Source organism: Neolamprologus brichardi, chromosome 8 (assembly GCF_056152115.1).
Source record: "Neolamprologus brichardi isolate AB-2024 chromosome 8, ASM5615211v1, whole genome shotgun sequence".
Taxonomy (NCBI): domain Eukaryota; kingdom Metazoa; phylum Chordata; class Actinopteri; order Cichliformes; family Cichlidae; genus Neolamprologus; species Neolamprologus brichardi.
Genome location: NC_142111.1, coordinates 24,302,191 through 24,324,347, shown reverse-complemented (window position 1 = coordinate 24,324,347; position 22,157 = coordinate 24,302,191). Strand labels below are relative to the sequence as shown.

The 22,157-nt window shown below is 43.0% G+C and overlaps 1 protein-coding gene across 8 annotated transcripts in view; it reads right to left on the bottom strand.

Moving 5' to 3' along the window:
• Positions 1-22,157, bottom strand: part of srcin1b (SRC kinase signaling inhibitor 1b) — a 169,923-nt gene that overhangs the window by 38,012 nt on the left and 109,754 nt on the right. For all 8 annotated transcript variants that reach the window (XM_087844932.1, XM_087844930.1, XM_087844934.1 and 5 more), the window contains 4 exons: positions 20,086-20,287; positions 11,932-12,061; positions 9,491-9,662; positions 1,224-2,155 (listed from right to left, as the gene is read on the bottom strand). In XM_087844932.1, the coding sequence (XP_087701058.1) occupies positions 1,224-2,155; positions 9,491-9,662; positions 11,932-12,061; positions 20,086-20,287 (1,436 nt within the window). The remainder of the gene's footprint in view (positions 1-1,223; positions 2,156-9,490; positions 9,663-11,931; positions 12,062-20,085; positions 20,288-22,157) is intronic.

The following is a 22,157-nucleotide window of genomic DNA, read 5'->3' as shown; positions in this document are numbered from 1 at the left end:
TTTGTATTTTAAGACTTGAAATTAGAGGCGTGGCCACTTTGAGCAACACTTGTGTCGTCACTGGGAGCTCTACACTAAACCAGAACATTTAAGAAGTGTGTGCTTTCATTTTGTAAAGTAAATGGTAAATGGCCTGTATTTATATAGAGCTTTACTAGTCCCTAAGGACCCCAAAGCGCTTTACACATCCAGTCATCCACCCATTCACACACACATTCACGCACTGGTGATGGCAGCTACATTGTAGCCACAGCCACCCTGGGGCGCACTGACAGAGGCGAGGCTGCCGGACACTGGCGCCACCGGGCCCTCTGACCACCACCAGTAGGCAACGGGTGAAGTGTCTTGCCCAAGGACACAACGACCGAGACTGTCCAAGCCGGGGCTCGAACCGGCAACCTTCCGATTACAAGGCGAACTCCCAACTCCCAGTAAATAAAATTCTAGTACTTCATTAGTTTATAAACTATCACTAAATATCAGATATAGGTCTCTCTGCATTGAACACGTACAGTTAAAGATGCAGCTTGCTAGCCAAGATAGCTGATGTTAGCAAATAAAATTATATCACCATCAAACTCTCATCACTTCAAAACAAACAAACAAACATGGCAGAGGGCAATATGCCAAAATTGAGGCTTTAGAACAAAACTAAATATCTGCATCCATTTTTTTAAAAAACACATTGCCACTGCTACATAACTATGATAGTAGCATCATTTTCATCTGTTTCAAGACTTCTCTTTTTTTTTTAATATTGATCAGTTCTGCTAAACTGTACAAATTTTATAGTCCTGGAGATTGATCATAACTGTTGGAGTACGATTTGTCTTCATATATATCTAATTTCTTGCTTGCTTGCTGTACATAAGCAGATATCCCTGAAGTCCTCATCTTTGCCTGTGATTCACCTGCCACCTCACGTGTTTCTCTATGTAAGCTTCTCAGGATCACTAATCTCTACCACAAGAATAAAGCACCTGTGGAGTGATTCATAAATTTGCACGTGTGATAAACAGTACTGACAATCTCATATTAGAAGAGATGCAAGATCACCAAGCTCTGAGCACAAACAGGTTGGTGGTAAGGTGCGAGTAATTTCTAGTTTTAATGGCAAAATTATCAAAATCACTCATGAAGTCTGTTATTATCATAGGAAAAAAGGAGACATCCTCCACACATACACATATGAATTTCCAGCAATTAATAAAAATGATAAGTACCTGGTTTCTGTCTCATTCCCCAGCAGAGGTGAGCCGAAGCCTCCAGGTCCACCTCCATCCCCTCCAGCCAACAGGCACAGCTGCTCTGAGGTGAGACCCAGTCCTGGTCCCTGACCCCGGGCTTTGGGACTTTCCCCGAACACAGAAGAGGTCACAGAGTCTCTTCGCAAACTCTGTCTCCCTGGAGAACCCCGATTGGGCATGGTTGCTCCATAGGAATCTCTCATGTCAGGTATCTTCTGCGGGGAGGAGGGTGGAGGCACCCGCAACCCCATGGCCAACAGAGACGCAGCATAGGCATCGTTATAAAGAGGTCCTCCGGGCCTGTAGAGAGCGCTGTTTTCCATCAGCTCTCCTTGTAGTGCAGCTGCTGAATAGGAGGTGAGTGAACGCACTGATGCAGCACCTCCACCACCTCCACCTCCACCACGGCGGTACAGGGAGCCGTACGGGTCGGCTCTTGCTGGCAAAGGAGAGTGAGGACCCCCTGCGAGGCTGAGCCGACTCGGATCTGGACCCAGAGTGTAGGGGTCTGCGTAAATCCCGCCCCCACCGCGATCATCCCCCCTCAGCAGCACCATGCTTCTGGATCCCCCCATCTCATCGTCGGGCTTCACGTCCCTGCGCTCAAGTATGGCACTGGAGGAGGCGCAGAAGGCCGGCTGGGGGTGGTGGGGCTGGTGGGGCTGGTGGAGCTGGGGCTGCTGGTGGGGAGAGGAGTGGTGGGACTGGGAGTGAGGGTGAGGCAGGGAGTGGGTGTGGTGGTGTGGCCCGGCATAGGAAGAAGGCCTTCCGCCGCTGTAAAGTAGACGAGCACGGGACGGCGAGCCTTGGGGAGGGGAAGCAGAGGAAGATGAATGCTGGGAAGACATCGGTGGGTTGCTCAGGCGGCGGTTGGGTGGAGAGTCCTGGGGTGCGTACACCATCTCCCTCTACAAACAAAGAACATAACTGTTATTCCTAGAGACATAGCACATGTCCATCGAGTACAGATCTGTACGGTGTGCTGGAAAGTTTGCCCACAAGTCAAAAGTTTAATTTGGGAAGAACATCGTGGGCTTTGTTGAACATCTATTCTTTACACTCTCATGAAAATTCAAAGGCGTGTGGGAGTTTTTCCCAACAAGTCCACAAGTGGTTGTTAGACTTGCTTTTGACTGATCCTTGGGGAATCCTTTTGGGGGTGCTTTAGGACCACTGCAAGTAAATTTACTAGTCGATTCACTCTCACCTATTGCCATGAATTGAAAGTAGTCTCTAAAAGACTAAGATCAATGACATAAGTGGTGGAAATGACCTTCCTCCAAACGAGATCTAGAATTACAGAGACGGGGTGAGGAGGTCAGCAACTCAAGAGGGGTTTAGAGTAGACCTGCTGCTTTTTTGCATCAAAAGGACTCATTTGAGGTTATTCACATATCTGACTAGAAGGCCTCCTTGAGGCATATCTAACTAAGAGGAGACCCCAGGGCAGACCCAGGATATACTAGAGACAATTATGTCAGTTGGTTTGCCTGAGAATGATTCAGCATCCCCCCGCTAGATGAGCTGGAGGCGAAAAGGTCGGTCTGGGCATCTTTATTTAGACCGCTGCCTCAGTGAATCAGACCTGGATAACATTACAGTGACAAAAATCAAGGTCAACTCTTTTGGCCTGTGTAAATCTTAGCGGCTCCACTGTCTTTGTTCACAGTAAATTTTGCTAAACAAGTCAGCAACTGTGCTTTTAGAGCATTAGCAAAATCACTGAATACTAAGATGTGTCCATAATACAGGCAATGTACATTAAGTGTTTGGATAGGGCTAAGAGGGATTTGTCACGCAGCTGAACCAAATGATCTATATTCATTTTTGTTCAAGCCACATGGGAGGCTCGCCAGTGTTGACTCACCAACTAAAGAAAATGGTTTATTGGTAAATGACATTATGAGATTGAAGCCATTTATCCATTCTTACCCAGTCGAAGGGAAGAGATACCACATCACATGTTGGGAGTCTGAATGTGTGAGGTGGTGTTGCTGAACATGAACAGGCAAAATAGTCACAAACTCTTTGGTGGAAGTTGCTGAAATCTCACAGGTTGTTGGACAGATTGTGAGTGTTTGGTGTCATCTGTTAACAGACTGAATCAGTGCTTTACTGATTTCATGTCCTTTCCCCATCTTATCTCTAGTCCACACTTCCAATCCCACAACAGCTGTCATGGGCCTGGAAGTGAGGTTTAAATAGAGAGCGATACTGAGGATGGTGTCCGTCACCTAGCTGAATATCATTATAGTTATTAGTAATTCGATGGAGCTCTGAGGTCTGAAACTACTTGTTCAAATCCAATAACGAGATTCTTTAGAAATATCATTAAAGTAACAGTTTAAAATTTAAAGTTATACTAAAAGTGCGATTTGTGGAGGGAAAAGGAATTTGATGTTGAGCCGGGGAGAGTAAAAACTTCACATTCATGAATAATGAAACGCAGCAACCATAATGGACCTACAGGCCATGAAGATGCTATTATATTTATTATTTATTGCTTCTGTTAGGGTAACTTCATATAATAATCATGAATTCAAACTAAACAAGTTTAGAACCTAAACTTGACTCTCTAATGATATTAATCAATTCACAAAATATTCTTAATCTCGTGTTTTGCGCTTTTACACAGTCGATTCAATCAAACACAACACAGAAGATTAAATGTTATTTAGCTGCTGCAGGCCAATCAAATCATGTTATATATATGTTGTGAGTATTTAAAAGTAGAATGGGAGGGAGAGCCTTCAGTTTTCAGGCCCCTCTTCTGTGGAACCAGCTTCCAGTTTGGATTCGGGAGACAGACACTATCTCTACTTTAAGATTAGGCTTCAAACTTTCCTTTTTGCTAAAGCATATAGTTAGGGCTGGACCAGGTGACCCTGAATCCTCCCTTAGTTATGCTGCAATAGACGTAGGCTGCCGGGGGATTCCCATGATGCATTGAGTTTTTCCTTTCCAGTCACCTTTCTCACTCACTATGTATTAACAGACCTCTCTGCTTTTATCCTGTCTTCCTTCTCTCACCCCAACCAATCACAGCAGATGGCCCCGCCCCTCCCTGAGCCTGGTTCTGCTGGAGGTTTCTTCCTGTTAAAAGGGAGTTTTTCCTTCCCACTGTCGCCAAAGTGCTGCTCATAGGGGGTCATATGATTGTTGGGTTTTTCTCTGTATCTATGAAGCACCTTGAGGCGACTTTTGTTGTGATTTGGCGCTATATAAATAAAATTGAATTGAATTGAATTGAGTTCAGCATTAAAATGAAGAAGACTTGATGGTTATAGCACGTCATCACACTGTTATTATATAAAAGACATTACATATTCTGCAGCATGTCACCTCTCTTTTATCCACATCTCTCCAAATCTGTGGACGGGAAAAGGAGGTAACCTCTTGTCTGCAATTCAGAAGTTTTTGAGCCAGTTTTTTAAGCTAAAGCGATCTATTGATGGTAGGTATTAGGGTAGATTTGGAAAAGGATCATACACTGTATATGGTTTTATCTGCACCATCAGAAGAGTAGCAAGTCTGATTTCACTGGTGGCATTAATCACTTTGGGGAAGGGATGCATTTTGTTCTCAGTGGGGTTGAAAACAGTTAAGGAGAGGCAGAGATTTCACAATGATACTAGAATGCTTTACCCATAACGTCTGTCAGTTTTTGACTTTTCAGGAATTCAACAATCAGCTTGACAACTAGCCATTTCTTTAAAAAAAGGGCAACTTACTGTAACAGTCAGTAGTTCATAGATGCCACTTCCTGATTGACAGGAAGGACTCTAAATTGCCCCTCTGAGTGCAGTTTAAGTTGCACTTGATGCTTTATTGACAGGCTGTGCATGAAGGGATAATCTTTTGGCATCGGACCCACATGTCAGATTGAAAGACAAAACAAAGCGGGGAGCGGAGGGTGTGAGTAAAAGCCGTGCTTCGAAGGTGACCAGACAGAAGAGTAATAGATACGGCAAAGAAGCACAAAAGAAGACAACGCTGTAATTGCTTGTGACGCACAGAGCTATCTCTCCTGCAGATGATGCAAATTGAAAAGCCAATATTTCCACATAATAACCCTCGGGTCTTTTCTAACAACACCCGGTGGACAGCCTCGCAGCACTCTGGGGCCATCATCTTCCATCTTGTATCTTAGCAACAGCCTCGTATCGACACCATCCTTTAAGCGCGCCGAAGACGTGCAGGCATTTCATTCCACCTCCTAAAGTCGCGAGACGCCTATCGCAGGTGCGCTCCTGAAAGCTTCATCCCACTGTGCCATTCAAAACTGCCCGTTCTCCCGCTGGGGGAAATCTACCAATCAATCTCCTCTTCATTCTGTCCTCCAGTCGCACAGTCCGGCTTCAGTAATCCTCGTCATGCTTCTGTGGCCTGCAATCAGGGAGTGATCTTTGGCTATGCTGGCAAGAGTTCAATAAGCTCGCACATACACACACGCGTCCTCGTCCTCACCTTGACAATGCACCTCACACACACACAGCTCAAGGTAAGCCTGCTGGTTTGATAAGACTGTAAAACGCTACGAAGATTTCAGAGCTGAAGACGGGGAACAATCCCTTGGGAACAGCTGACCTCCAGCGCATTAGCGGGCAGCTGCAAATCACGCACGCAGGCAGACAGTAAACCAATCGCGTGCACACACGCAAACAAAAAGCCCCAGGATGTTTCACAGACAGCAAACCGAAACACCGAAATGTGTCAGAAAACACGCCGCTGCCGACGGCGCTCGCCTCGCTTCAGCTGTTAAATACGTAGATTCGTTTTACACAGCGTGTGCGCTGCATATGTCTGCCTTCCTGTAATGTAATTTATCTAGTTCATCATTTGCTTTATCCTATAAAAGGAGCGTTCGCTAACACTTTAAATTGCAGATCCTCATTTCCATAATCACACTGTAATTAGGAGGCAACAAAATGCATTCGGGGTTTTGTGCTGAAAATGCCGAAGCTGCGAAAAGTGAATGACGTGCAAAGGTTTGCTTTGCTCCTGCTGTAACAAAATGCATGAAGCATTAGTAATCATGCTAATGAAGCAGATGCCACATTTATGTTGCCAGAAACTGATTGATGTGTTAAAATAAATCCCGCTGTGGCTGCTGGACAGGAGGATGTGATTTACAGGCGGCTGATCATCAGCTCTAATAACGATGGGTTGATGAGTGCATTTTAATACACCAGTAGTTTTATAGCACAATGAAAACTGAGACCTCTCTGAGAAACCGAGGGACACTTTGGTTAATGACTTGTGATTGACCAGTCATTAACACAAACCCTAACCAAGCATCATCCTCCTTTATTTCTCAAACATTGATCAAAATGTACAAAATGAACTTCACATTTCATTACTGAATCTCAATCTTTGTCTTGTCTTCCTCCCCTCGCAGAGGGCTGCACGTCCCAAGCTTCTGCCAGAGGTTTCTTCCTACAAAAAGGGAGTTTTTCCTTCCCAACGTCTCCAAAATACTTGCTTATGCTTGAATCTAGTGACCGATTCCATAAACTCATCAGGAAAAAAAAGGACATTCGAAAGACTTCTTCACAATCAGAACTTATTTTACCACCAGATGAGTCTGCTCCTACTGAAGGATTCAGGTATCAAAGCTTCACCTTTCAAACCTGTAAGGTATGTTCATCTTTTATACTCTGGAAGATCTAAAAATGAGTCAGGCTAAATTAAGCACGGTGGTTAGCACTGTTGCCGCACAGCAAGAAGGTCCTGAGTTCAATTCCACCATCAGGCCGGGGTCTTTCTGTGTGGAGTTTGCATGTTCTCCCGTGTTTGCGTGGGTTCCCTCCGGGTACTCCGGCTTCCTCCCACCGTCCAAAGACATGCAGCTTGTGGTGATAGGTTAATTGGATAATCCAAATTGTCACTAGGTGTGAATGTGAGCGCGAATGGTTGTCTGTCCCTGTGTGTTGGCCCTGCGACAGACTGGCGACCTGTCCAGGGTGTACCCCGCCTCTCGCCCTATGACAGCTGGGATAGGCTCCAGCGCCCCCCGCAACCCTGAAAAGGATAAGCGGAAGCGAATGGATGGATGGATGGATGGCCAAATTAATCGCTCCAAAGAGATATCTGTGCATAGATGTTCATTATCTTTGGATAAAGGACAAGATTTTCAGGTACTGAAAGCATTATGCTTTCAATTTGTAGTCTAACAGCTATTAATAGTCCATCCATTCGCTACCGCTTATCCTTTTCAGGGTCGCGGGGGTTGCTGGAGCCAATCCCAGCTGTCATAGGGCGAGAGGCGGGGTACACCCTGGACAGGTCGCCAGTCTGTCGCAGGGCCAGGCTATTAATAGTGTTTAGTGTAAAAAAAATGGCTATTGTTTGGGAAGATTTTAGCTTTTTCAATCCATTAAACTTGTGGACACAACAGGAAGTGTCCCCCCAGATAACTGCTGGCCACCCAGAAAGCCATGAAAGAAAGCATCAAGAGGCCAAGCCAGCAGACTAGCTCAGCGGTCTCCAACCTTTTTTGCGCCACGGACCGGTTTATGCCCGACAATATTTTCATGGACCGGCCTTTAAGGTGTCACAGATAAATACAACAAAATAAAACTAGTACCGGTACCGAAAAAAAAGAAGATTTATTCATAACACACGTGAAAAGACCCAGGAAAACAGAGTAAACGATAAAAACGATAACAAAATAACGCGGAAAACCGATAAAAACCCTGAAAACTATACATTTCACACCTGAGCCTCAACTCTCGCGGCCCGGTACCAAACAACTCACGGACCGGTACCGGTCCGAGGCCCGGGGGTTGGGGACCACTGGACTAGATGATGGGTTCCCAGACTGATCCCCTCAGAATCCCAGAAATCCCTAAATCTTGAAATGTTAACAGTTCTGACTGAATGATTGACTACTGGGGAGATTTAAGTGGTGGCTTTAATTTTCCTGTTTCAGGTTGAGTTAAAAACAAATGTGTTCCCATGTTTCCCAAAGCAGAACTTGTATTAATATTATTTATTTCCTAGACGTGTTTAGGTTGAAATACGCTGCATTCATTTGCTCTCATGTGGAAGCAATGCCATATTTAATCTGGCTGTAATGGTAGTTTGGCTCTCTGGTCTATTTGGACAGCACTAGCTTGCGTGTGCATATGGTGAGTCGGTGGGAACTGTTTTCATTTGAAGTTAGGGAAATAATACCTCAGCTTCAGCAATTAAAAGACTGCATTCACGAGTCAGTCCTCAGACGAACTGGAGTACGAGTCTCAGAGAAGTGTTTCTGCTGTTTTGCAGTCTGCTGGCATGCAGCCCACTCAGCACGGGAGATGTGAAAGACTGGCGCTCGTCCAGGCTCAGTGTTGGGAAAAAGTCACATGACTCACTCTCGACGAGTGAATGAAACTAACTTAAGCCTGAACACATTGTGTAATGCAAACTAGCATGTGTAAAGAGATATAAAATCAGTGTTTCATGGGAGATTGATGTGGGCGTGAGGGTATATAAATAAGAGTTTTCAAAGGGAATTATGAAACATTATTTATGACAGGACTGTGAGTCTGCAATGAAGAAAAGGGATCATCTTCTGCCCTTACGTTGCGTTTTGGTTAAATACTTAAACAGAGAACTGATTATTAAAGTAGGATACTGTATTTCTAAAGACGTTTAAACGCAAATTTCCAAACTCCATATTTCTTTGGGTTTAGGGCTTTGTTCAACCTCCTGGTGTTTTGCAATTTTAAATAGCAGAAATATTCTCTACCCATGAATGTTTATCATATTTCTAACCCTAAAGGGAAGCAGAAAATCCAGCATTAAACATCTCCTCATCTAAATGAACAGTAAATAATAAAAATACTGGCGGCCACATGGTCGAAACACTTATGCTGTCCGCTATCAACTTCAAAATTTGACAACACCTCGCCAGACCCAAAGATTTTTAGTAGATACGCCGATGATACGAATATGAAACTCTGATGTCGCCTCGTTCTTGAGTTATCGCCTTCACAAACTTGGGTGCCCACCCGGCCTCAAACCTGGCGGCTTAAAAACGGCTGAGGAGTAAAAAACATGTGTTTGACCTTGGCGAAGTTTATTCTTTTAGTTCTGTAGACACACACTGTCCTCACAGCCAGAGACAAGCAGAAAAATGGGAGGAGCTGTTCATGAATGCACCTGTAGCGTTTAACCCTCTTTCTCCGTGTTTTGAACATCAAGGCTTATTTGTCCCTTTCCTCCAGGCGTTTGTGTGCACGCAGACTCACACTTACCCGCAGGTCTCCGTTTGCCAGGTGTGGGTTGTGATGTCCAGGGTAGGTGCTGTAGATGGGCTCTTTGCAGTAAATCTTAATTACGCAGCGGTCCTGAACGTCCCGTGGGTCCTCCAGCTCATAGAAGACATTACGGGTCTCATCTTTAATCAACAGAGCCGTGCTGGGAGACCTGAATATCAATAGTTGTCAACGCACACACACAAAAAGACGCAAACACTGATAAACGGTCCATGCAAAGACAATTTCAGCATCTGTTACACACTAATATGATACAGTGATGTATGTATTGGAGAGTGGGAGGAGGATTTCTAACTGCATGAGGTGCTCGTAATGAGAGAATCAGCTGGAAGCAGACTGATATCAGGTTAATCAGAAATCTAATGTTCAGTGTTTAACCCTTTAAGACCTACCATAGAACCAAGTCCGCCAGAGCTTATATTATATTTTTACATGTTGTGGAGCCATTTTTGGGAGCATTTCAAGTTGCTATACATCAATACAACCATTACAGCCCAAATTTTAATAATATGTCTGCATTAAGTGCATAGTAATTACATAAATTGCAAAAAAGTGTAATAAACTACAAAAAAATTGAAAATCGTTTTTGTTTTTTTAACATATATTTCTAGTTAGAGAAATTTAAGAGGCTTATCCCTCAAAACTGTAAATACAAAAAAGTTGCACAAAATAGTTTCCCACCACAGGAAATTTATTTTGAGTGTCTTCATAGTTTTATTTTTGAAATACACCAATTTTTATATACTGCAGGAAAAACGAAAATAAATACTATAGTGCAAATTTGCAAAAAAGCAGCATATGCATCAAAATAAACTGTTTCCAGCAGTGCAATATGAGTCCTAAGCATCCCAGAAACCACACAGAAAGTCATAAAGTCAAAGATAACTTTTAAAAACACCAGTATAGGCTCATGAGGCTATATGGTAAACAAAACTACATTTCCGCGAAAATCACGTCACTCCCGGTTTCAGGCAGGTCATGGCGGACATGCAAAAGTTCGCGCTGATGGACGTAGGAAGTGTTACAAACAGCTGATCGGATCGGCAAAGCGTGTTTCTGGAATATTATGTTTTTGTTGCTGCAAGTGGTTTTTATGCAGTTTTTGCAAAACTATATGTGGAAGGAAACTGTGACCAAGGACAAGCTGATGGCATAAGATGTAAGTACAACTCCTCGGATTTCATAGGCAAAAAAAATTATTGCGCTAGCTTACGTGGTTGCAGTGCTACCTGGATTTAAAAATAGTTACACAAAACAGAGCGTGCTGCTCTGACCGGCTTTAAAGGGTTAAAGGTAAAAAAGTGCTGTGGATAACAAACATGGGAGATTCTAGAGAGAAACGTATCATTTAGAACTTAATGAAAATGATCATTGATGTTTTTGACCCAGTTCTTTGTCCTGAATGCACACGTGTTCAAACACATATTGCAGCTAAGGTGAAATGAATGGGCAGCTTATTGGTGTTGGTCAGCAGTGCAACTTCCAAACCAAAGACACCACACGAGATTTTTATTTATATGTATTTGCTGCAACCAAGACAAGAGCTGATAAAAAATAGGCTGAATTTATCAAACTTAGTGGCTTAACATGAGAAATTGAAGAATCCTTTAGACTTTGGTGCAGAATCGCGTCATTTTATTTAAGTAATTCTGCAAAATGTGTGGATGGACACAAGATTAACACAAGGACCGTTGACTTTTTACAGTCTGCTCACTTTCCACCATCACATTGAAACCCATTAGAGATGGCTTATGGTCGCCAAAGCGTTTCCTTTCTGGTTAAAGAACATAGAGCAGCACGACAAGCTAATGATGGTCACGGTTTTCAAATATTCAAACAGTTATTAAATTATATATAAAAACTAAATCTTCTCTGTGATCATTTCTGGTCTTAAAATACATATTTTCACCATTTTTTAGTAGAACTTCACCATCAAAAGTTATTAAAATGAAAATAGATCAAAAATAAGGTTGATTTAAATCTAGCTGATAAAGCTACACATCTCATTTTTAGCAAAAATATGATGATATATGATGAGTTCAATTCTGGGGTTGTTCTCTGGTTACATGGAGAGAAATTAGTAGTCAGGTCAGCATTAGCAAGCTAAGCTAACCAAAAGGGTTGTTTTAGACACTTTTGGAAATGAAATGTGGCATTTAAAGGATATTTAAAGAAAAATATAAGTCATCGTCATTTTCAGTGCCCTCTCCTGCTTTTATAACCCATCTGTTTAAAGAAATGAATTTTCACGTGTGGCTGGTTGAGGATGGAGTTGAAATGAGTCACCGACAGCCTCTGACCTTGAGATTGATTTATAAAACATGCCATAAATGAAGTGTAAATATCGCACTGCAGAACGTTCGTAAAAGATCTAAACAGATCGATAAACATGCAGACGTGTTAATATCCAGCGTTCGTACCTGAGCATGGCCATGGTGAGCCTTTGGGGGAACATGTGCACGATGAGGGCCCTCAGAGTGTCCAGGCTGGTCAGCTCGTGGGTCAGGTGAACCCTGCGAGTCTCCTCCCCAAGCTGGAGGAACAAGATCCCTGCATTTATGGATGGGGAGGAGCAATGGGGGAGATTCACAGTGGTAGATGGGGGTGGGGTGAAGTTTGGAGTCGGTGATGAAGGCAGAGAGCGTACGAACAATTTTCACCTCAAAGTTTTCAACAGTGTAGAAGCAGCTAATAATCATCCATTGTAGCTGAAAGCACACTGTTTGGCATAATCCCTCCGTTTGCGCTGCTCTTACCGTCTGTACAGCAGGCACTTCCCTCGTTACCACCTCTGATCTAAAGCTCTCCATCTCAACGAAACCCATATGTGGGAGAGAGTACAACATGTTTTACTTTGTTCAGCTTAATTTACTGTTAAAAAAAGGCAATTAACTAAATTAGTTGGAATAAATACTGAAGACTGAGGTCAAAATCGATATGTTACACAAAATGATTTAATGAATTTTAGTGTTAAGTTCCTGTTTAATTATATGTGGCCTGTATGCTGTGCTGCAGATTGATCTAAATGTCAGTGGTCAGATTGTAAATGTTCCCCCTGCTCACCATTAGTCAGGGTTTCTGCAGTGTTTACCAAATTAAATTCAAGACTTTCTGAGACCTTTTAGTGCAACACACGAAGGCATTTTATGCTTGTTTTACAATAAAACCCGTAGGGTCAACGATAATTTATTAAGTGCATAAATGTATAGACGGTGGTAATAACTGACCCAGGACGAGTTAATCTGATGCAGATCTAATGTTGCCAGCAGCAGCATCACGATGCACTGTCACAGAAACCCAACGTTTAGTTTTGTGCAGCACAAAGTCTCCCGACAGCCTAGAAAGCAGCTGAGTCTGATGGCAAATGGAGAAATGCTGACAAAATGCCCCAAGTCAGCACGACACTGAAACGAATGTTTGTCAAATTAAAGTAGTTGAAGTAGTCACTAGTTGACTAAAATTAAAAAAACTGATGCTCTTGCTTCTGGGCAAAAGAAACGCTGTGTCACAGCGGGGTGCGCCGGTGTGTTTTGTTTATAGGACCCAGAAGCGGATGCAGAGAGGAGTTGCAGGAGTTAACAAAAGGCGAGCCTTTATTTGGCTGTAAGCAGTGGTGAAATATATAACTAAGAAAAAACGATGGACACTATTCAAAGGAGCTTGCAAAGAAAAGCGTCTGGACTTCTTTAAGTTACTTGAAGACGTTTCACCTCTCATCCAAGAAGCTTCTTCAGTTCTAAGGTCAAATGGTGGAGAGTCCCAGATTTAAACCTAGTGGGAGTTTCCCCCCAAAGAGGCACAAAAGGACCCCCGATGATCCTCTAATCACATGAGCCAAGGTGGGAAAACGGGTGTGGGTCCCAATCAGCCAGGGTTTCGGGTGAGCTCATTGTGAAACCTGGCCCCACCCCAGGAAATCGCATGATAAGGTGGGGTCCTTTTGTCCCTCTTTGGGGGGATATTCTCCCACTGGGTTTAAATCTGGGACTCCCTGCCATTTGACCTTAGAACTGAAGAAGCTTCTCGGATGAGAGGTGAAACATCTTCAAGCAACTTAAAGAAGTCCAGACGCTTTTCTTCGCAAGCTCCTTTGACTACGATGACCTGGATGACTGAGAACCTTCACAGACCTCTGGACACTATGAGAATGAACACTGTGTAAACGAAGGCTACTGTGAAACACAGTGAGAGCTATGAGGAAAAACCTATGAAGACTGTGGTGACGATAACAGACGACCTGACAATGACATATGGAAAACAGAGGACACAGGAGGTGATCAGGGGAAGGAACACATGGGGAAACAGCTGACTGATATGAGCCTAATGACAGGACAGGGAAAGTAAAACTAAATACAATAAACAAAGAACATAAAACTCCTTCAAAATAAAACAGGAAACACGGAGACATAAATATGACAATACAAGCTCAGACCTAAAACATATGAGAGACTAGACGAGAACCCACACACAGAAACCAAGGAGACAATGATACATAATGGCTGATTTTAACCTCAACTAAAACCTAAATAAGAATACCACATGAACCATCATCACAAATCTAACATAAGACAAATACCAACTACACTCAGCGCGCTGGGTCAGAGACCCAGCCTGTGACACGCTGGGTGGGTAATTTGTGGGTCTTCCAGTGCAAAAGATGGATTTAAGCATCAACCATCATGACTTGGTTTTTAGACTCAACAGTAAACTATGTTTTCGGGTCTACTGACCAGGTTTGATGTCAATAATCAGCACTTCTTTGGCATAACCAGCCTGCACAGGTGCGTGGTCATTAACTTGAAAGGAAAGGTGCTGATGCCTTTGTGTGTGTGATATCACACATTTCAACAGCTTTTAAAAATACTATTCTATGGCTGAAAAATGGGTTCAAACAGCTCTTTTAAGCACACCGTCCATTAAATTGAGCTCAGACTAGTCTATTTTGTGTTTGCCCTGCAACAGGCTGGCGATATGTCCAGCGTGTACCCCGCATCTCGCCCTGTTTCAGCTGGGATGAGCTCTGTAGATCAGCTGATGTCAGTGCCAGCTAATATTAGCTGACAGTTCAGCTGATGCCCATATGCACATCCAATTGAGTAGCTTAAACATGGACCATAATTCAAGCTGCTTCAGCCTGTGCACATTTGGCGTTGATATGCAAGCATCTTTGCAACCCACCTTCACCCCAGCTCCTGTTCACTTTGCAGTTTCTCACTTAAAGAGCATATCTGTTTACAGTGGTGCCGGGATAAAAACAACATGACATTTTGACATATTTCTACTGGTTTGTTCTCCTTGTTCCTTTACATTCTGAGATTGTGATCTCTGTTATAAAACATGTAACTGAAAGCAGATCAATAAAAAAGAATGTGATGGCAGAACTAGGGATGCACCGATACCGATACTGATACTGGTATCGGGCATCGGGGCCGATACTGTAAAATGTGTGTGTACTCATACTCGTAAAAGTTAACCGATACCATGAACCGATACCAACTTATTTCATTAATCAGAGGGTGGCTTGTCATTTCTCATGTAGTTCTTTAGATTGGCCACTAGGGGGACATCCCACACTAAACAGGCACAGGGTTAGGCGAGTGAGACTGGCAGCTCCAGATAAAAAAGAGAAACTGGAGGCTGCTGTAGCTAGGCTAAACAAAATGTCAGCAGTGTGGACCGCAATAACTGCAATAATTTAAAAGTTTATTTTATTCCAAACAGAAGTGTTTATTTATTATTCTGAAAGCTCGAGACAGTGCCAATAGTTCAGTGATATTTTGTAAAATTACAATGTGGAGACTCTGCAATAATTTAACAGAAGTGCTTATTTTTCACTTGAAATTTTTTTGTGTTCATTTTTATTAAGATTTTATTTTTTATCGGTAGGGAATATAATAAAACCTGTCTTCCAATTCATTGCATTTGTGTGTGTGTGTGTGGTAGAAGTATCGTTTTTTGGACTCTGTATCGGCAAGTACTCAGATCCAAGTATCGGTATCGTATCGGTTTGAAAAAATTGGTATCGTTGCATCCCTAGGCAGAACAGTTGACGAAATGTATTGATGTACCTAATAAAGAGGCTACTATAGCTAAGGTTCACACTGCTGTACAACACATAATTATCAGCCTCACTTTAAATGGAAGCTGGGATCCCAAGTGGACGCAGTGAAATTCTCACCGACTCCAAGTGCAGAAAGTAAAATTAACACTGACTCAGATGTGTTATAATGTAAAAGGCTCATTTTTAGAGAACAGTTTAAACCTTTTGAAGGGTGGAGATATCCCTAAGGATGGAGGCAACTTACACGTTTGGGGTTTTAGCTCACGATTGAGGATGATATAAAAAAACTGACGCTTGGCTACAGCCTGGTAAAGCATAAAGAAGAGTAAACATGAAATGAAATGATAGAACGTCACAGAGAGTTGATGCTTTTCTTAATATGCTGTTTATATGGTATAAAACATTTGAAACTCTTGACATTTTTCTGGCTTGTCCTACATTTTCTGTGTCCTGCAAATGCTATAAAGATACTTTTAAGGAGGAAATGGTTTCGCTTGCTGCCACGGCCATTAATCAAGACGACAGGTAGCTCGGCGAGATCATTTGGAGGCATTAGACAGCTCCGTTTATATTCAGCACTCCTATAGGCAGTGCACTGAAGTCTGACTTTCACTTGACACTCAGAGGGCCTCGCCAGGTTCACTAGATTAACACTCGATGCCTTCAGTCAACTCAAACATTACCTGAAGGAGGACAGTGCCGTACAGGAACAGAGCTAATGTGTCTTGTTTACGGCTGCCTGTCAGAAACATCAAATCCGATTAAGCGAGTGATGGCCGCCTGACGTATCAATCAAAGTGAGGTTGTCGACACACGTCCACAAATGAAGGCTGATAGGAGAAGTGAAAATAAGAGTCCATTAGCTCCGCCTGCTGTGCTGACTGCTGATGAAATGAAACCTCAGTGGACAGATTTGAATCAGTGACTGGAATCAGACAACCTTTACTTTCATATCAACCTCCAAACATAACCAGGAAGAAAGTGGAGACGAATGGTGAGAATAAAAGGGAGTCAGAAAACAGTATCGAATCGCAGCGAAAGCACTAAAATTTGCGTTTCACAGGTCATACACGTAAAAGGACCTGACGTGTAGTTTGTTTGAGGAGCTCGGGAGGGGAAGCTGCTTATGCTAAGCTCAAACTACAACAGTTTAGAAGTTTTCACACAACAAATGGAGCACTTTAGCATCCATCCTTTCAGGCATATACAAATATTATTCGCACCTATGGCCAAATTCGAATGCCAATTAACCAAACGATAAGTCTTTAAATCTTCAGACTGTGGAATTCAGCTGGAGCGTACAAAGAGAGCTGAAGGGGCTGAAAGACAAAAAAAAGCCTCAAATAAAAAGAGAAATCCAGATATTCATCAACAGCTTCTCAGGAGGATTCTCCACATGTGGCCAGACACAACCAGTAACATCAAACTATGGGAAAGAACCTGTCAAAACCCAGTAGAGGAAGAAATCAGGAAGAATAGATGGTGCTGGGTAGGGCACGCTTTATGCAAACCGCCAACCAACATCACCAGGCAGGCTCTCAGGTGGAACCCCCAAGGCAAGCAAAAGACAGGCCCCCCAAGAAACACCTGGTGATGAGACCTGGAGGCAGAAGCAAAAAAGATGGGCAACATCTGGACTCTAGAAAGGATGGCCCAGGACACAAATCTCTGGAGATCTACCTTTGGCGGTCTATACCCTGGGAGGGGTAACGGGTAGTAGTACAAAGAGAACTGGCTGTCTTTTTCCTAGAGGTGCTAGAACATCCTTGGATTTTGTGGCAATCGTTTAAAGAATATTGAGGACTTTAGGGGTACTGCACAGTACATGACGAGCAACTGTATGACCCATCGTTGCTGGAGTTAATACCAAACTTTCTTTCCAAATTCATAAAATGAGCCTTTGATGGGTTGAAATTGAGTGAACACATCAAAGCCAGTGCTAACGGTGATTTGGGACTCATTTACAACCATTTTCGCACATTTTTGTGACTCCTGGAAATACTTTTAGCAGAGGGATATGCTCGAGTAGAGCGTACACGAGGACACATGATACCCACTTGTTTGTCATAAATTTTGTGGATAATGACTTGTTCTACTCATACAGGTGCTCATTCAGACACCACACAGTACTCCAACTCTGGTTGGATCAAACATTAAACACCGTTTAATGTCTGATCCAACTGAGTCTGACACTTCTATTCTCACGTTCAGCTCCCCTGGGTAATATTTATGAAGCTTCAGGGGTCCAGTGCGTGTCTGAAGGCTCGGGTTATCACTCTCTAATGAGAGGTGGGCAGCCAAACGTCCCTCCAGTCCCAGCCCTTCTGTGCGAGTCTGTGAAACCACACTATTTTTTTAAAGATTGAGCTACAGACACTGCTGAGTTTTGGCACAGTAGTTCTGACTTGTGCCTTTGAGCACACCACCAAATGTGACTTAACCTTCAGACCCTCATATAGTTCAATAAAGATAGCAGGACAGTCCTGCTTTACACTTGCATTGCCTCGGCTGTAAGATCTCCGGTTCCCAGCATTATTGGGGCTGGAGCCAATGACTCGGAAACACCAAGGTCAATCATCACATCACACCTGCGTCAGGGTTTCTGGGCGGTGAAAAAAAACATCTTGAGGGAGCATTGATATCGATAAATGTCTTGTGAGTCTGTTGCTCTACATTTTTCTCTGGTTTGAGGATTTTACTTAGCAAATGGGTGCAGCAGTGGGCAAATTTAGGCCAAGAGCTGGTGGCAAAGCTCCCCTTTAATCAAAGGAGTCTCGGTATTGGCCACCAGCAGAGATGTCAGCACAAATAAAGGTTTTTAATCTCAAAAGTTAGTCTAGAAGTAGGGATGCACCGATACCGATACTGGTATCGGGTATCGGGGCCGATACTGTAAAATGTGTGTGTACTCATACTCGTAAAAGTTAACCGATACCATGAACCGATACCAACTTATTTTGTTAATCAGAGGGTGGCTTGTCATTTCTGTTGTAGTTTTTTAGATTGGCCACTAGGGGGAAATCCCGCGCTATACAGGCACAGGGTTAGGCGAGTGAGACTGGCAGCTCCAGATAAAAAAGAGAAACTGGAGGCTGCTGTAGCTAGGCTAAACAAAATGTCAGCAGTGTGGAACAGCCAACTTTAACTCAGGTTTTGGAAAAGCGATGAAAAATGTCAAGAGAAAATCCACGGGCAGTTAAAATAACAGAGGCTCTGACTCATTTTATCGCTCTGCCGGCCGTGGAAAACATAGGATTGCACTGTCTTCTCAGCATACTCGAGCTGCGATATGAAATTCCCAACCGCCCACACATCAGGGAGATAATGGTGCCAAAACTTTCTGAAGAGGTAAAGACAAGCAGTGTGTGCGCAATGTCAGTTCTCGGTTTAACGGCGCAGTGGACTGATGATCCACGGGCAGATGAGGAGTTCGTCAATGCCAAATACTTTCGTTATTTTGTTTGTTTGTTTACAATATGGACACTGCAATAATTTAAACGTTTATTTTATTCTCAAACCTAATTTGTATTTATTTTATTCCAAACAGAAGTGTTTATTTATTATTCTGAAAGCTCGAGACAGTGCCAATAGTTCAGTGATATTTTGTTAAATTACAATGTGGAGACTCTGCAATAATTTAACAGAAGTGCTTATTTTTCACTTGAAATTTTTTTGTGGTCATTTTTATTAAGATTTTATTTTTTATCGGCAGAGAATAAAATAAAACCTGTCTTCCAATTCATTGCATTTATGTGTGTGTGTGTGTGTGTGTGTGTGTGGTAGAAGTATCGGTCTTTGTACTCTGTATCGGCAAGTACTCAGATCCAAGTATCGGTATCGTATCGGTTTGTAAAAATTGGTATCGTTGCATCCCTATCTAGAAGTAAAAAATAAGCCTCAAATAAAAAAAATCAGTACTTGTAACTGTCTTTTTCTCTCAAGCATCACTTCTTTGTAATCATCAGTCTGCAGTCAGCAATTTAGTTTGGAGAAGCAGTGGGAACCATCCTTGGAGTAACAAGCTTGTTATCTCTGACCAATCAGCCAAAAAAGTCTGAAAGTGTGACTGCAATAAAAAAAGTAAATGTTATTACTGGGAGATGAATCCTGTCGGGCTTCTCATTTGTGGTTCAAAGAAATGAGAAACAGATTTCACCCGCACAGAGACTTTATGAATAAACAGGGACAACCACACCCTAAAATGTCAAGATTTTAAACTTTAGTCTGAATAAAAGTTTTGCTGAATGAAACTAAAAGCTGTCTGCATAATTGAAGGCTCCAATCTCCTGAAACATCTTTGGATTTTATTGTAGAAGGTTTGTAGTCATCATCCCCGTGAGCAGATTGTACGTGCACATGTCCAACCCCTACATGATCTCATTTATTGCACAGAATCGGAAAGGTTCAAGTCGTTTTCGTCATTTCTGCTGAGTGGATATCACAGATGGGCCTCGACACAATCTAAATATGAGAGATATGAAATTTTTCAATTTTACTCAAAGACAGGACTGACCTGGCGCCCGCAGCTTGGCCTGGCTGGACGAGCGGGCCAGCGGCAGGCTCTGGCGGAGCCGGTTCATCCTGTTGAAGCCGATGGGAATATCAGGGTCTGACATGCTCTCCAGATTTTCGGCTGACGCGAAGGACACCCTGCTGGCCTGGTCGGCGAGAGCCGGCTGTGTCGGGCTGAGTCGTGTCACACGTGGCGTGCGAGTCTGCGAGACAGAAGTCGAGAAGTCAGGAGAGAAAAATAAAAGCACGGATGATGCAGAGCGATCAATGAGCTGACACCAAAAACACGTGCAGAACAGAAAGCAAACGAAATTGGCCTCGGGAAATCAATGCAAAGAAACAAAAGACTGTAAAAACCTGCTTTTAGCACAAATACACACATTTAACCTCAGACAAAGAAGCTTTACGTCTTCATCTACGCACAGAGCTCAAAACAAAGCGAGCCGAAGCCTAAAATTAGAGCAGCTCAGGCAGCCAGGTTAAACAAACCCACGAGTCAAACTCAGGGCCACCTGCCTTAATGAGACACAAAAAACTATTCAAGCAATGTTTCAATTAAATGTTCTGATAGGAGGCAGCAGCTGGTGCTGACAAATCTTTCTGAAGATGAAATAAATGGATGATATTCTGCTGGTGGCTCGGAGCACGTGACCGAGAGCCTGGTGGTTTCAAATGCTCCTAAAAAAACTGAGCCAACTGGGGCATTGTGATGCTAATGACCCCAGCAAATCCAAACTCTGGCCTGGACAGCCCCTCTATCTGTAATGCAGATTGCTGCTAATATTTCACCTGTCCAATCTGAAACCACTGGGAAGCCCAAATTGAGAAGGACCTCTCATTACAGCCCTACCAGGAGCTCCTGCAGCAGGTTGGCTTTTAATGAATCCTTACTGACAGACATTTTCCAGCCCAAAGACTACAGTAATGAGCTCCCACAGTGCCACGTGAAGCTAGCCCCAATTGTCTTATGCATCCGTGCTCTTTGCTTAGTCCTCACTAACGCTCTGTGGGTGCTGTTTGCTTTCTGGAGGCTACAGCGGGCCACGCATGTGTGCGCAAACATGTAAGAAACGCCAACAATCACGTCAAAAGACATCAAATCTGAGGATAAAATGCACACTTACAGTCTGCTCCACTAAACTATCTCTTGGGGGTTTGCTCTAATTTCAAGAGTCCTTTAAATTAAAAAAAAATGGCACCCACATGTCTCTTAACGCCGCGAACAGGCTGACAGACTATGTGTGCCTCCTCTCATATGTTTGGAGATTTATGGTCTCGGAGTGCGCTCGACAGCCAGACGCTGCACACCTTCTGCCTTCCAGCGCACAAGAATCAAGCTGGCGGGGAGAAAAGAGCCGGGAATTATAAAGTTTGTGTTCAGCGAATCGTGAAGGGAAGAAGGGAAAAAGAGCAGATGAGGGTTCGAAACAGAGCGTATATTCACCAGAGAAAGGGGAGAGTAAACAGAGTGAAAAAGATTTTCTCTTTTAATTTCGGTTTACAGACAGACGTGAAGCTTGGCTGTACGTTTAACTCCGCCGCTTTATTTTCCACAGTAACAGTCAATAAAGCTTCCCACAGGATCGCTCCCAGAGGACCTCCTCCCTCACACTCCCCTCACAAGACTCATTAAAATGACTTTGGATGCAGTGATAAGCTGGGCAAAGAAACTCATGCACAAATTTCAAATCTCATGGAAAGTGTGATCAATTCTCACATCTGAAGTGTATATAAAATTGATTTGTGTAATGCTAAGGCCTCGAGAGAGCCAGAGATCCTCTGAAACGCTAAATCAGATATATAAATAATAAAAAAAATCAGATGTTTCAAAGAAAAGTGCTCTTAGCAATTCTGAAATTATGACAAGTGCTCTTTTTATTGCCCGTTCTTCCAAGTGATTCGTTTTTACACCGAAGTGATTAAAAGCAACTCTTTTCATCTCGTGCTTTACTGAAATCATTTCTGATGTCGAGGCGTAGCATCAAAGGCTAAATGATGTGAGGGTTCTGCAGGAGAAAGGTTCAGCCCGCGTACTGACAAACACTTTAGAAACACCATCTCCATTCCAATAAC